The sequence below is a fragment of the Aulostomus chinensis genome, chromosome 2, assembly GCF_037954235.1.
Source record: "Aulostomus chinensis isolate RoL2024-O1b breed Wild chromosome 2, RoL_Achi_v1.0, whole genome shotgun sequence".
Classification (NCBI taxonomy): domain Eukaryota; kingdom Metazoa; phylum Chordata; class Actinopteri; order Syngnathiformes; family Aulostomidae; genus Aulostomus; species Aulostomus chinensis.
Window position 1 is genome coordinate 20,181,552 of NC_141321.1, and position 16,354 is coordinate 20,197,905.

Genomic DNA, 16,354 nt, shown 5'->3' on the forward strand with positions numbered 1-16,354 from the left:
TTTATTCTTGTATTGTACACACTCAAAAATGTCCCATTATTTGAACAAAGGCTATTTCTCAGGGTCATCTGCTCACTCACGGAAGTAAAGGGTTAAAGTCTTCTATTCCCTCCAATAAATTAGAGACATTGCAGCTTGTGTGACGGTCTGTGCTTGGCTATGATAAATCATAGATCATATTATTACTGTCCGGGAGTGCAGGTAAGTGGGTGCTCAGGAGAACTCAGTATTTGTTGTGTGATGATCTCACTCTTACACAGAATACCTCTGAAACAGATGCTTACTTGAGTGTGAAAGGTTACCGACAACCTATCCTGCCCTTTTCCATGCCCTTGTGTTATGCAGTCTTTAAAAGGAGGGCAGTTGGCAGCACCCATTCAGCAGAGCAGAGGAAAACACTTAAGCCTCTCACAGCGGAACAGGAGGCAGAGGTGAGTCTGACACTGATGGTGTGTGATCATTGAAATTGGACATGATGGGATGTGAAATGTTTGGCCTTCTTGGCCGTGGCAGTGTATTCTTCTTCTGTGGGACCTATCTGATGATGATGAAATGTTGACTGACTCATTGTTAGCATTACTGATGACATCTGCCAAGGCAGGCCGCGCTACAAACCTGCAGCGTGATGAAATGGTTGGTTGGGGATACAGTCAAGCGTGAGATTGACCTCTACTTGTTCTTTTGCAACTAACACACAACGATGTAGGCCAGTGATTGTTACACATGAAATTAGATCTGTTTGGATAACAACGTGACTTTCACAAAGCATCACTATAGATACTGCACACATTTAGAGTCATTTGATTACAACATATTACTCTGTTTATGTATTCTTATATATAAAACATACCGTACATGGAAGCAAACTTTAAGCGCAGCTACCTGAATCTTCAAATTCTGATAACCACATAAACAACACATCACTGATCTGAAGATGAATGCCGCTCAAGCTGAAACAACATTTACGAGGAGTCTATCTTCTGTATCATGACATAAAATGAACAAAACTGGGGAGAGGTGGAAAATAATTTTGGGAAGAATTCAGTTGAGAAGCTGAGAGTATTCAGAGCGTGCCATCACACAATGTTAGGTGAGGCCCTAACAGAGTAGCAGGGAGAGAGACGAAGCTCATCTTGTGCTTGATGTAGTTGCTGAAGCAGTATTCTGTAAAAATCTGGAGCTGTCACAGATGCCATTTCCCTCAAAATGAATACATTTGATTGCAACAGGTTTTGAGGGGGGGGGGGGGGGGGTCAGACACACTGACACATTATTTGCGCAACCTAGCTAACATACTGAATAAACAGACCGATAAAGTTGAATTCTGATTGACCAGTTGGTGTCATGATGCTGCTGCATTCTTATGGCGTCAGCTTTTTGTCTCATCAGAAGACATAATTACCAGATGAAACTGCACAGACCAAGTTTATGGAAGTATCTGCATCGAGGGACCATCTGGACTGATGAAGGAAGACATTTCATACATTTAATATCTTCCTTCAAAGCACCAAAACATCACACTTTTTCATCAAACATTTCTTTTAACTTCTTTACATCATGATTCTCATTGTCATTGAAAACCCAATGTTAATGAGAATCATTTGATTTTAGTGGGCTTTCTCCCATCCTCAGCCAATCACATGGACTCCTCACCAACAGAGCGCCCCATTTAAACTGAGAGGTCTGACAGCTTCCCTGTTGCTCACTGCTGGCTGTGTGTGTTCCTGCTGCGCCGCTGCTCTGACGAATTATGACTGGTTCTCCCTCCACCAGCCCAGCTTCCACCTGCTGTTTGGTCTTCTCTCTATGTAGCAGGATCAAGGGGTTCTGAGCATGTTACATGCACACGGGGCACCGACACAGTCATTGATGGAAAAAAAAATCTTTTATTGTTCATCCATTAAAATATTTTCAGTATACGCATTGTCCAGACTGAACACTATTCTGTACAATTAATGTGTAGGTGCGACAGTTCCACAGTATTTAATTTGAAATTTGCAGGAGACTATATGCTATTGATTGTGTTGTTCAGAGCAACATTTTCAGATTAAGAAGCAAAATTAATTTTGAATAAGCAAACAAGTCCTCCATCCATCCATTGTCTTCCTCTTATCCTGTTTGGGGGGGGGGGGGGGGCGGAGCGTATCCCAACTACCTTCAGGACAGAGGCGGGGTTCACCCTGGACAGGTCGCATATCCATCGCAGGGCCAACACATAGAGACAGACAACCATTCACATTCACGCCTACGTAACCTTAACCTCGTCCCCTCTTGATGTCTTTGGACTGTGGGAGGAAGCTGGAGTACCAGAGAGAACCCACACAGGAACAGGGAGAACATGGAGACTCCACACAGAAAGATCCTGTGATGGAGCCGGGACTCGAAGCCGAAACCTTCTTGTCGTGAGGTGACAGTGCTGACCACTGCACCACCGTGCCGCCTGCAAACAAGTCCTGTAATGGTTAATTACATTTTTCAATTTGTGAAGAAAAGTTTTGGTTTAATTATTTTTCAATCCAAATTGATTTGACTTGCAATCAGACCTCTAATGTCTATGATAGCAGTGTGGCTTCTTGTCTGATAGCACTCCAGCATGACGCGGGCAGGGAGCTGAAGTGAGCCGCCAGCACTAATTGCTGCAGGTGTGCGGCTGATTGTTCAGGTAGAGGAAGCTAGAGGCTACATGTAGCTGCAGGGCTGCTCTCTCATGTCTGGTAACCCTGCAGCTTTGACCAAATGTTGGCTTCCTCTCATGGACTATCTCCCGTTTTGGCCGTGGTCGCAGCGATGCCACTGTAAGGAAACATGTATACAGGCGTAAACTTGTCAGACATTGACGACTCCAACCTGTCCAATGCGGACCCTCAGAACCAGCTCCTGCTGTCCCACCGCTCCATCAAAGTCAGCGTCATCATCCTTCTGGGTGTGATGATCACTCTGGGGAACATTGCGGTTCTCCTGGTTATATCTTCCTCCGTGGCTGGCTGGTCAAGAAATTCTCGCTACTTTCTGCTCTCTCTGACAGCTGCAGACTCTGCGTTCGGCCTGCTGGTCATGCCCTTGAATCTCTGGGTGAGTCTGGTAAAAGACTACACTGAAGGCCCGGATGCGCTTTGTCATATCGTGGCCTTTTGTAATGCCACCGTCTACTCCACTTGCATGTACACACTGGCCACGATCAGCCTGGAGAGGTACATCGCAGTCTTTTACCCGCTGCAGTACTCATCTCTGATGACGAGAAAAAGGGCAACGCTTCTGATCGCCTTCGCCTGGTGCTTCCCCCCGTTTTTACTGTCGCCAGTCTCATTTCCAGGTGGCATTATCCAGGTTCATTTCTCCACTGCATCACTGGTCTGCAATCCTTCCTACTCTACAAACGTGGGATACTCTATCAGCTTGACCTGTTTAATATTCTTCCCTTGTTCCATCATCATGACTTTCGCAAACCTGAGACTGTGGTGCGCTGCCAGAAAACAGAGACTGAAGCTGCGCCAATTCCACTGTGCGCTCCGCCACAGACCGAACGTGGCATCGAGGGTGCTTGTGCCGGTGATGGCAGCCTACTACGCCTGTTGGACGCCCTGCATGGCAGCTATGATCTACAATGGTGAGCATGAATGAAGCCAGGGGCAGAATATGGAGCATGATTATTCCCTTTAGTGAATGGATTTCGAGAAAGTGCTCAGAATATGATCCTTTATTCATGTTCAAATCAGTGCAAACGTTTAAATGTTTTTGTTCTCAGGATAACTCAACTTTTCTATTAGAAAAACCAAACTCTTAGATTTGCCTACAAATGTTCTATACAAAATAAAATACTATCCAATCAAAACGAGAAACCACTCCAAAGACAGATGTGTTGCATTTCCTGCATTGTTGCAGTCTACATATAAATTGCCATATTCAAAATTGATTCTCCAGTGATTGAAGTAACTTCCTCAAGGGGGTTGCTGTATGAGGACTACAAACGAATGAGGTCGCTCTTCTCCTCCTGCTATAATCATAATAAAGATTATTTATGCCGTGCTTCTCAATACAGAAGTCCCTCAAGTGCATCACAAGACAGTAACATTAGTCCAAAATAACAGAAAAAGATTTATCAACAACAATATGGCAATGGAAGAAGATGAATGTGTCATCAACATAAAAGCAAATGGATACTTTGTATTCACATGTGCAAGCAAGTATATTCAAACATGCGCATATTAACGCACTCCAGGGATGCTCATACAGGAACGGCACAAAAACACATCCTTAAACAACTTAAAGTGGATAGATATGTTAAGATCTTGTCTCAGCAGGTGGGTTGCAGAGTTCAGGAGCCCTAACGGCAAAAGCCAGATTCCCTCTGGTCACAAAACCAAACCTTAAAAAGTAAAAGGACGCTAATTGGATCACGTCGGTGTTCATAGGCAATCTGCCAGTCTCAGGTGAGATATAAATGGAAAAAAAAATTGAATGAAACAAATGAAATTGGACGAGATGACATTTACTTTTTCAGAACTATATATATTTAAAAACTCTCCTGCAAAAATGCCAGAGCTCTTTGAATTAGATGGTATTTAATCAAGGTAGATAAGGATATGAAGAATGGAAAGTGTCACCAAAAGAATGTAAAGAAATAGCTTTAAAATATAACGGGAGACATGTTTTTTTTGAGTCTGTAAATGATCAAAAGGGGCTTAATAGGTCTACCTTTTGTCCTTGGTATATCTGCCTCCATGGATCAACACAGGGGTTAGTAGTTACACCCCACTGTGGATTCATCCGTCAACATTTCTGCTGGCTGTAACATCAGAAGTTGCACTTATTTATTTAACTGTGGTGATAAAAATGAGCGTTTGATGAGTCAGGCCTTTTCTCATCCACCTCAACTATGTGCTGTCCTGGAGTAATCAAGATGGAAGGTGGGTGGAGTCACAGTTGAATATTTTTAGAATTTGAGACCTTTTTTCCAAATAGGACTGTCATTCTGAATGATCTGGATGAAAACCCCTGCGAAATGAAAGTGAAAGTCTGAACTTGAATTTATGTGTGCTGCTTCCCAAATGATCGTGAGCAAAGTTTGGCCTCCAAATCTGTCTCTAAATGTTAAGTTGATGGATTCATGTACTGTAAAAGCAGTGAGGGGAATTATTTGTATGCTTTATTCTGTAGAAATATAAGGTGCTAATCTGTCGTGCTTTTCTGCCCCGCAGCTCTCTCAGGTAGCAGTGCACCAGAGTGGATTGAATTTGTGGTGGTTTGGCTGCCAACATCCAATGGCTTCCTCAACTGCATCTTCTACTTCTGGATCAACAGAAGCTTCCGCAGGAAATTCCACATGGTCATCCACAAGCTGGCTCTGGACCTCTGCCCTGAGTCGGCCAGCGCTCTTGGATGCTGCCACACTTCAAAAACCCAGTTTGAATCAGGATATTTGGGTAATACCAGTGTCCATGAGCGGTGCTCCAGTGTGTCCTCCACCTGCACCCTGCTGACCTTGGCTTAGCAGCGCTTCACTGGCCCGGTAGAGAACACAGGCTAGGACTTCTGTTGGGGCTCGCTTTTAGATTACGGTCAGAAAGGCGTTAAGGGTTAACAGAAAACTAATAGGGACACCAAGCTGCAATGCAGATGGTTTGATACCAAGACAGGCTATGATGGCAGGTGCATGAAATGATTGCAAGTATCCATAACAAATTAGAGTTATTTTGATTGTTGTATAGTTTCAAATTTTTATTTTTGTTTTATCATTTTGCAGTTACTGGAACACAGGTTCAGTTCATAACTTCTTTTTTTTCTTTTTTTTTTTTTTTTTACCCACGGTGTCCCCATGATTCAATGCACTGTCAGAGAATGCCTCTTAAACCACCTTTTACTGGTTTTATAGTCTTCTCAAACCTCACCGCTGCCCCACACGTGCCCACTATCTTTTATATCCAGCTATAAAATCAGCATTTTATTAATGTCATATATTGCATGTTGAGACCGCTTGCTTTGGTTAACACATTGGCCTTCAAACATTTCATATTAGTCCATTACTTTATACCAAAAAAACAACCTCATTTCGACTTGTACTCATGAGACATATTGTTTCTATCTGATTTCAAGCACTTTGAAGTATCAAGGCCATCTACCTCTTCTTCAATTTAAAGCATGAGTCAAAGATCCTGGCATATAACAGCTGGGAGAAGTTAACCTTTAAGTCACAGCATTTCAGTGTATGCAAGGAGAGAAGTAATTAAGCAGCCCCACTGGAGAAAGGTCACCACATTTCTGCCGGCGAGAGATAACTCCTGCAACTTCTGATGCTGTGGTTGTTTATTTTGAGCTGTTGTGCTCATCATCTCTCCCTCAGTATCGTCTGCTCCAGCAGGGCGTCAGCAAGGCGATGACCACGTCACCTCGTCTGACTAGTTTACTGTCATGACGGCTGATTGAGAAATCAAGAGCTTGATCCTTGGAAAACATCTGACAGAAATGTAGATCAATTTTACGCACCTTACTTTAGCCGTCTGAGTGCTGGGCAGTGTCACCATGAGGACATTTGGGCACTGGCGAACAGCAGCCCTCTCCACAAAGTAAATGTAAAAATGTGTTGTACTTAACTATGTGAAGAAAATGATCTTTTGTGTCAAGTAATATAATTGCAATCTAAAAACTTAAGAAGCATTGATAATTGTTAGTCAGTAAATGAAATAAAGCATTATGCCTTTGAACCGTGGCTTCATTGAGTATGAGGTAGATATGCACAAAGGAACAAAATGAAAAGCGTCGACCAGCTTCTATCCTGAGTTCCTGCTGGTTTTCCATCTTTCTTCTGCTCATTAAGAACAAAAAGCCCTCCAATGTATTCATAGTACAGGAATCTCAGCCAGTTACTTGTGCTCTCAGTACAGTTACTGCTTTAGCTGTGAATACATCATGGATGGCAATTACAGTTGCAAGTATTACTGTACTGTCTGGAGCCAACACTCCTGCAGTACTCATAAATGCTACCTGTCAATTGTTTTGTTTTGCAGGAAATGGAAGGTCACGTTCTAACCGCTTCAACCATCAAAGGAAATAACGTGCAGAGTTGACACTTAAGAATTCAGAAACTTTTTTTTATACTTAACAATGGACTCAAGTTGTATCATCAAAGTTGTAAATGCTGAGATCCATCAAGTCAGCTGTCAGATTGCTGATAAAAGTGACGTACGGCTCTGGAGGCAGTTCTTTCTTAAGAATATTTCAGTATTTCCATGCACAAACATTTTACATGTCATCAATTTTGATATTTGTGTTTTTTCATATTCATTTTTTCTTTATTTGTTTCAGTTTGCACATTTTGAATCGGATTATGCAAATGACTGCCTACCGTGTTAGATAACAGGTTGAGCTGAGAGTGCACGGTTAAAAAGGATGGTGTAATACTGCTGCTACATATTTGATGGGTAAAGAGTGTGTGAGAGTGTGTGTGTGGATACACATCCTTTTTGTACTGACAAGAGAACAGCCATTCAACAGGTCCATCTATCAATACAGTATAATTATTCTGTAATGTTTGTGAGGCAGCTACAAGTAGTTTCCCCAAAACCGCTTCAGCAGAGCGTTTGGACAAACAAAATACAGTATTTCCTTGGTGCAAAGAATAATGCAATTTTCTTTCGGGGAAAATTTATTACACTTTTGTTAAACAGCATTTCAACAGGAAATTCTCACTCTTCAAACAGCTATATTTAGCTAAGCCACACTGATGTAGTGTGACGCAAAGTCTCAGGTTAAGCGTCGAGAATTATTTGGTTAATTAAAAGTGAATTTAATCCTTATATGTCCTTTAAGCCCTTTAGAGGGCAAGTGAAGTTCTCAAGTGAGAGGTGAGTGGTCTAGCGAACCTTTTAGGCATGTTGTCAAAGCTTTTACAAGGCTCCTGGGATTTTCTCTGCGGACAAATCTGACACGGGTTCTCTAGGATGAGGCTGTATCCCTGCGTTCTTGTAGGCCGGAGGACAAATGCTGAATTCGATCTTAATATAATTTTATGTGAAATCCCATAAAGAATGCTTCCTATGACTATTAGGCATGTTCAGTAATTGCTTTCATACATCATGTTTATCCCAGCATTTAAAAGTGTTTTTCCAGGATCTCCAGATCCTTGCCGAGCCTGACGTCTCCGAGGACGCTGGAGTGAGGTGCATTAGCAGCCTCGGCTCTCCTTGGAAGTGACTCCTGACAGAAATGACAGCCGATTCAGTCATGGGGAGTGCTGTTTATCTGAGGGCTTCAGATATTCCCACAGGTACAGGATGCTGTCTCATAAGGCCTCATCATTCAGACTGGTCATATCCACTGATGTGGAGGTAAATGGTCTGATGTCTAAGTGCTCCTTCATTAGAAAATAAAGAAAAAAATCTTTCTTTGGCTTGAATGTAAATGCAGACAACAAATCATAGATGTTCCTGACAAGTTTTAAAAATAAACAGAAAAACTTTCAGACTCGAGTGAAAGTGGTTTTCATATCAGACTAGTCATTATATTGTCCCTGGATATTACAGTCAACCTTCCCGTTGCACGCAGTCTATATCACACCATCACAAATACACTGTTGGAGGTTTTATTGTTGCATAATATCATTCCTACCGTGTGACAGCATTGTATTCACTGCTGCTCTATACACATGGAAGCTGGAGGTCAACAAATGATGTGATGACTCTATCAGAGTGGGTGCATGAGTCAGATTAGCTGTTTTCATGTATATTGTCATTGTTTCTGTTTGAGAGCCAACAGCTGCTGGTATCACCATAGTGAGGTTGTAGTGCCATCTTGTGTTTATATCGAGCTCAGCGTCAGGAACAGGATGAGACCTTTTGGACATTTCCAGGTGAGGTGCTGCAAAATAGGAGTGGCTGGTGATAGTTTTACAGTGAGATGATTAATTTGCTGGCTGTTATGTTAATAAACCAGATACAGCTGATGTTCAGACAGCCAAACATATGCCATTCTTTTAAAACAATCTTCCCCTCAATCAATTATTGGACTTCAACTTTAATACCGGGTTCTTGACATGCCCACGTGACTCAGAAGGATGACTCTGTGTTGATTTGAGCTCTCTGTGGTGAGCTGGTCATGGGTACTCTCTGCACTGTGTGGGCTCTGGTGGATGTTACAGATGGAAAGGCTTTAATTTCAACAGGAGCAAGCATATTCAGGATTCAAGTACTGTTCACTTTGTGTTATTATCGCACCGGGGAGTAGTTACCTAAAAAAAAAAAAAAACCAGATGAGTGCGCGACTGCAAAAATCCCATCATCAGCTATATTTCACATGAATTCACAGTGGCACAAAAGATTTTTCTTAAAATTGAACGTGTTATTTTATCAGCTGCCTCCCTGTAAAACACACCCGGCCAACTTCTTAACTGTATCTTGTAAAATTCTCCTGTTTTTTCGAGGGTAAAAATGTACCTTAAATATGCAAGATACCTAATTGATTGATTTATTTATTAAATAATATAATCAGGCAGCAGAGAGATGCCTTGTTCAGGATGTGAGTGAGATGAGAGTCAGTCGTGCACTGGGTAGCTAAAGTTAAACACTAATTTCTAGTATTGCAGCACATTTGTGTTCTCCTGGTTTTGATTATTTATGATAAATGTATCTGCCCTTGAAAAACTGACCTGTAATTTAAATGAAATACTTTAAATAAATGGATTTTGTTGTCACTGACTCATCCAATGTGTCATTACATGTCTAATCACCATGTATATTTGCCTTCAGCGCTGACTTCCATTTTTGACCCTGCACAGTAAAAAGTTTGGGCTCTGCTGCTGTGAAGCATTGGACTCATTTTTTTCTCTTTCTGGTTTTGGTTTTAGTGCAGGTTTTTCTATTAAAGAACACATGGCCTTTGATCCTCATAATATTAATGAACATCAATCAAGGCCTCTGTAGTCAAGTGGGCCTCTGACAAGGTGAAATTGAACCCAGCTGTTTAATTGTTTTCATTTTCATTTTTCATGTATTCTTTTCAAATTAGCAGATGAGTGTCAGGATATACTCTCCGTTATTAAGTTCATCAAAATTTAAAAAGAAACCTGTGTAATTGTGGCTATTTAGCAAAAAAAAAAAGAAAAAAGGAATTTGTAGCTCGTTGCAGATGATAGAGAAGCCTTTCTTTTCTCCCTTATTCTTTTGGACAGGTTTCTGCTGTTGCGGCACTAAAAGTATCATGAAGGCTATTCCACCGCTCACTGAGACAGACTGATTCGCTGTAGTCACCTTAACTACGACCAATAATGAAGGACTGGGATGCTGCCATCACAGCTGCTGGTTGAATTACACATCCAGCCTGCTCAACCTCGGTTAACATAATGTGCTTCTGTTTTGGCTCGCTCCCTGTGGTTCGTGGAACCGTGTCATTTCTAAACTTGCAGTTGGCGTCCATCAGCGGTAATCAAGTCCTCGTTTGGCCTGAAACATCTCTGCTGTACAGAAACTGATTTTCTGATTCTCTCTCTGGCCACCCTCCTGCTTTTACCGGCTACAGCGAGGATGTCTGCAGCAGACACCAAATTGAAGCTGCTGTTGTATTAATCAAGTCCATAAATCAGCAAATAGATAAAAATTCTGGTCTGTAAAGTGGCGAGAAGGCACAAAAATCTCAGACAGATGTAACACTGGTGTATTATTTCCTACTGGCAGGATAATGACTGTTATCTTGTCAGTAGAATTTTTCGGACACCAAACAAGCCACTTTAAGATTAATTTTATTCAGACATTTGATGACAGAAAATGGCAGTTTAAATGCAACAAAATAGTAAATATTCACCTTGAAAGTCAACAATAAACATCTGCATGTAATATTATAGTCTGATGTAAAAACAGCATATTACTACATCATGAAGTATTGTGAAGTCATACGGACGCATTCATAATTTCACATTTTTCTGATCTTTTAAGTTGGAAAAAGATTTTTTTTTAAATAGTCTTATAAAGTTAAATCATGGCCATGTCTGTGTAAGAATATAACTTATTCAAACCAAAGCAGATTCCTCAGTGCTGAGATCATATCAGGGACCTGATGAAAATCAATAAGGTTGAGTAACCAAGTACTTGACTGAATATCTACTGGGGCCAGCTGGGGCTTGAGGAACCTCCCATTAGGGTTTTCTTAAAAGCTGCCAGTCAAGAAACACATTCTGGACTTCACACAACTCCAGAGCCAGGCAGCAGTACCAGTCAAGAAAAGAAAAACAGCAGTACAATGACAGAGGAAGGTTCAGGAAAAACGCTGTTAAATAACAAACGGCATAGTGAAGAACAATAGAATGTAGGACAACACCATCAGTTACCAAACTCCTTTCTTTAGTCAGTATCACTCAAGTCTTTCCCTTTCTATGATTATGTTAGAAGATTATAACACACTATATTAATTTATATCAATTTATTGATCTGATAATTTCAACAGAAAAGTAGAATAAACTAGCACAAGTGATAACATCTTCTACTTTAAATCTGGTGTAATATAATTTACCACCATCTGCCAAGAAATACTCGAAGATCTGAAATAACAGTTGCATAAGTGAGAGGCTCTGCATTTGCAACCAAGTGATAAAGGAGTTCAAACATTTCCCAGCACCAGGGCCTTGCAACCAGGAGTGAATGGAATCAACTTCAGGGTCTTATTGAACTACTTGACATTTGTTGAGGAAAATGCATCAGAACATTTGCAGTCGTGTAAAAAAAAACAAAAAACATAATGACCCGGATTTGAATCACCATTCTGCATGCAACGATTTTCTCCAGTCTTTCTATATGGTCTTTGCAGAGATAGTGGATAATATGTCATGTGTTTGACAAATGTAATGAAATAATTCAATAGTTGTGCTGATTCCAATTATTTCTGACCAAAGGCAAGATGGGAAATCAGGGCTTTGGGTTATCTTTTAACAGGCAGACTTAACAAACTGGGAAATGCACATGAAAACTTAAGATTAAGACAATATATATAACAAATATGACAATAGGCATTGTGACAATGATATACAAAGAAACTGAAGGCAGACAATTTAATAAAGTCTCCCTGTTTGGTGTGTTCAATGTATGTTGATGACAGGGACAAAAGTACTTAATCAAACTGCTCTCCTCCGTTTCTTGTTGCAACGGAAGCAGACACTCCTACAGTAGCTGTGCAGGGAGGTTTTGGTCAAACATTTCAAGGCCTCCAGATGAAAAGAATGAGATGAAAATGCAACATCAGCCGGCACTCAAGAGGACTTATGGTCAAACATATAGAAGCGATACATGACACCGACGGCAGTTGCAGCTATAGCCAGTATCAACCACGTGGTCCAGGAGCTGCTGCAAAAGAGACAACACTTTTTTTGAGTCGGGTACATAAAAACTGTGAAAGTAAAGTCCAATAAAACACTGTTTAAGGTGTAAACGTTTGCTTTTGTCATTTTTTAAACATTGTTGTTTGTAGATCGCCACAGGGATGGCCTATTTTGTAAAGAAAACCCTGAGGCTAGCGTCACCACAGGTTCCCTCAACCACAAACAATTCAAACTGGATTTTAGATTATTGCCAGAAAAAAAAAACTCCATGGGAAAAAAAGAATTTGAGACTTCAAGCTAAAGTTACGCTATGAACAAACCACATCGTGGACGCATCACTTCAACATCACCACAATCAGGCTTCACGCGTTGACTCTTAGTGTGATGATTCTTTTAGTCTCATGGAGCAGCTTGTTAGCAACCCCCATTTTAAGACACAAATGCTTCCAAATCCAAAAGTTTTATTCCATCTCCAAATTTAAAATATATTAAGCTTGTGTGAACTGCAGACTTTATTGCAGTCAGTTAACCAAAACCCCTTTGACTTTGAGACGAGGGAACCAAAGTTCTACGACACTAACGACCTTGCAGGTCTAATTCCTCTGCCACTGCCGACAGTGATACAAAAACTAAAACATGCGGTTTGCCACATGAAATGTAAAAGGGGTGGAAATCAAAAATACCAAATCTCAAAACATTTTTAGTAGACACATTTTTCAACAAATACTCAAACACAGCAGCTTTCTTTCCATTTTCACTTTCTGAGCCGTTAATGTGGTAAGAAACGTAACTTTTGGAAACGAGGAAATCTGTCCGATAATTGTTTCTTCTTAAAAGAATAAAACTGAGACCAGAAAAAAACTGAGCAAGACAGATACATCTGGTGTGCTTCATGATGACTGACCTGGACTCTCCTGAATTTGTGACAGGTACTTCCTGTAGCAGGAATTGAGAGTGAAACGGACACGTTAATAAAAAAATAACAACAACAAGCAACGCTCCCATTCCAGTCTGTACCTCTTCGATTAGGTGGATTCATGATGCTTACCTTTGCATTTGTCTGTCTTCTGTCATCCTACAAAGACATTCAATAAATCAATAACGCTGATTATTGACCAGGTTACATTTGCACACACAATCCCAAACCTTCAGCTGTTTACGTTACCATCACAATATTTAGAAATGGACAACATCAGCACATGAAGTTGTGGATGTGTCACTCCTATGACACCTGACTTCAGAAAAGACAGAACTTTTGTACATGAATATTCTCTGACAGTCATACTATCACGTGTGTAATGCTCCTGATCCAGGCAGGAATATCTTCAGGAATTTCCTTCCGTTTGTTAATAAGCATGCAAATCCAAACGATTACGCCATCTTGTGACTTCAGACAACTTTTGTGGAGCAGACAGCCGCTTTATTCACAAAGAGGTCTGGAGACACAGATTTATTACACTGCAAAACGAGGTCAGATTAAAGCCAGGATAATGAATTGACAGATGCATTAGCTACATCCCGGTATTTGATAGAGGGAAAAGGACATTGTTTCCAGATATGACAGAAGGGCAACTTTCAGACTCTTACCATGTGAAGCTCCCCAATAAAGTACTGTTGTAGCATCTCCCTGGCATCGGTGGAATGACCCACATCCTCAAAGCTCTCTGTTGCATCTGCACCTCCCTGCTCCAGCAAAACCTCTTCGCCCCCCGGATGCTGAAATGAGAGAGTGGATAAACAGTGTCCAGCTTTGTCCCATGCAAAAAAAAGTAAAAACAAGTTAGTATAATTCTATGAATTTTCAGCACAATAGCCTTTTCCTTTCAAATCGGATACATTAAAATAAAATTATTTATTTTATGAACAGATTTTTTTTCGGGCACAAATTCACTTACTTTACAGTGTAGCTTACTGACTAATTCACAAAAGTTCAATGTACTCAGTTATTTAATGGAGATCGCAACAAGTGAAGCTAATGACAATAACAATCTAGATATGCTAGTGAATTTTCAACAATATGGTTGTTATAAAAATGGTCGTAGCAAAACGATTGTGTGTTTAGCCCCTAGCCTGCAGTAGCTAACTTTTATCATTGCTATATTTCCAGGCCGGTTCCATAGTGATAATTACCGTAATTGACCTTACTCAAGCTCGGCGTGAATAGAAGCTGGGAAACGATCACGTCAGCCAACGTGAAACGTCATATGACGATAACGATCATCTGGTAATTCCAGGAAGTCGCCATGACCGAATTTAGGTAACCACTGGTTTACAACAAAAATTTCATTCATGATTGTATTAATGCACTGGTAATTGTTACCACCAAAATGTGTTCCTTACCTCTTCAAGGAAACCTGTGATGTCATAAACTTTATCGTGGATGATGAGCCATGTGTCAGAGCTCAAGTTGTGTGTTCTAATTTCTTCTAACGTGTAGTACTTCGCTCCGCCTTCTACAGTCTCGCCGTTTTCCTCAACATTAGGGTTATTAGGGTTTTTTTCATTGGCGTAAATGGGGGTTTCATTAACTTCCTCGCCCATTTTCAGGCTAATGAAAAAGAGCCTACAATTATATCGACCGTGCCGCTAGCCGAAGTTAGCTTCCGTTATGCGGGTATTAATGAAGCTTAACGCCAAATTGCTACGTCTAGAAATGCACTCCTCGTATGGATACGGCTGGTAACGTTTCAGTTCGCAAAAAGTAGACAACGTAAACATCCAAATGCTAAGCAACGTTGCGTTACGAAATCCAAAATCAACCCAACCCCCGGCACATCAGACGACATGAGAAAAACACCAATGACATCTACGCTACCAGACCATCATGCGTAACAACGACAGCTGACCAATGAAAACGCGACTGTAGAAGCTGCAGCCAATCAAAATCGACCACTTGACGATCTGAAGACTAAAATGCCCAAAGATTGTCAGCTGTGCGCTAATTTTGTGCAGACGTCATTTAGTCACAAATATGTAATATTTCATTAAATTCCCTTATTATTTTTATTGTATTTTAAGCTTTGAGATAATTTTCCTGATCCAAATGTTGAATTGTAATAGAAACCTGAATTAATTTAATCAAATTATAGCCAGCACGTACTGCATTGTTTGCAACTGGATTTTGCTGAATGGTAGTTATGAGAAGTAAGAAAAAAAAAGAAAAAAAAGATAATAAAAAAAAACAATGTGACAAAATATAAGAAATCAGAATAAAAGAATTGGCAGCGTATAGAAGAAGAATGATGAAAAAAGCAATGTGAAAATGTGGATTGTTTCATCCAGCAATATTTGAAACAGTCAGTTATGTCCTGACTTAATGTATTATCAGTGCCTATTTCCCTGAAGAAAAGTTGACACATTTGTGAAAATACAATTCTTCATTCAGCATGTTAGAAAATCCACATCTTTTTACACATCCCTTCAGGTTCTAATACAGGGTCAACTCAAGCCTCAAAACAGTAACCAGGAAAATCTAAAATTATTTTGAATGTACACCACAATCATGGCTACTTTTTCTTAATATTTGGGATTGTAATTGTACTGAGATAAGAAGTGATGTTTTAATTAATGTTGAATAAAAATACCAAGGTATTTCACATACAATAATAACAAATCGTGGTTTCCTTTGCTTCTGCAATAACAAGATATATGGACTGAGGCAATCATATCTGTGCTGATAGGGGGCCAGCACAGCATATGTATGTGACTGATAAGTTCCAGTGGCTATCACACGCATGTTGATTATTGCAGACATGGTAATACTTCTCTGACTTTGTGTGTAACACCACTACATAAAAGACATAAATGTATCTTTAGCTCCAGCTGCCTGGGTCAGTGGCGTCAAGGTCCAGACAGTGGATATGCAATTTCAATCCAGCAGTAAAGCCATCGGTTTTTGACCAAGGAAACTTGCTATACTCAGATAGACAACACTATAATGACACTATTCTATGAATCTAATAAATACCTCAATTTTTTTATTGGTATGGTTGCCATGGTACCAAAGAAAGGAATGCCTTTGATAAGATGGTGAGAATAGAAATTGAGACAGTGGTA

The 16,354-nt window shown here is 40.3% G+C and overlaps 2 protein-coding genes across 3 annotated transcripts; one reads left to right on the top strand and one right to left on the bottom strand.

Moving 5' to 3' along the window:
• The first annotated feature begins 2,538 nt into the window (after positions 1-2,538).
• LOC147269363 (histamine H2 receptor) lies at positions 2,539-6,701 on the top strand. Its single transcript, XM_086194648.1, has 2 exons — positions 2,539-3,607; positions 5,199-6,701. Exons 1-2 carry the CDS (start codon positions 2,806-2,808, stop codon positions 5,489-5,491), a joined length of 1,095 nt encoding a protein of 364 aa, XP_086050774.1. The 5' UTR covers positions 2,539-2,805; the 3' UTR covers positions 5,492-6,701.
• A 4,015-nt stretch (positions 6,702-10,716) lies between these two features.
• On the bottom strand, positions 10,717-15,110 carry cyb5b (cytochrome b5 type B). 2 transcript variants are annotated; one of them, XM_086183528.1, is made up of 5 exons: positions 14,639-15,110; positions 13,886-14,014; positions 13,347-13,373; positions 13,203-13,234; positions 10,717-12,320 (listed from the first exon to the last, which is right to left on the bottom strand). In XM_086183528.1, the coding sequence occupies exons 1-5, from the start codon at positions 14,837-14,839 to the stop codon at positions 12,230-12,232; spliced, it is 480 nt and encodes a 159-aa protein (XP_086039654.1). In that variant the 5' UTR covers positions 14,840-15,110; the 3' UTR covers positions 10,717-12,229. The 2 variants fall into 2 exon arrangements, with proteins under 2 accessions (XP_086039654.1, XP_086039644.1); XM_086183518.1 differs by having other exon boundaries at positions 10,717-12,323; positions 14,639-15,107.
• Positions 15,111-16,354: the final 1,244 nt, after the last annotated feature.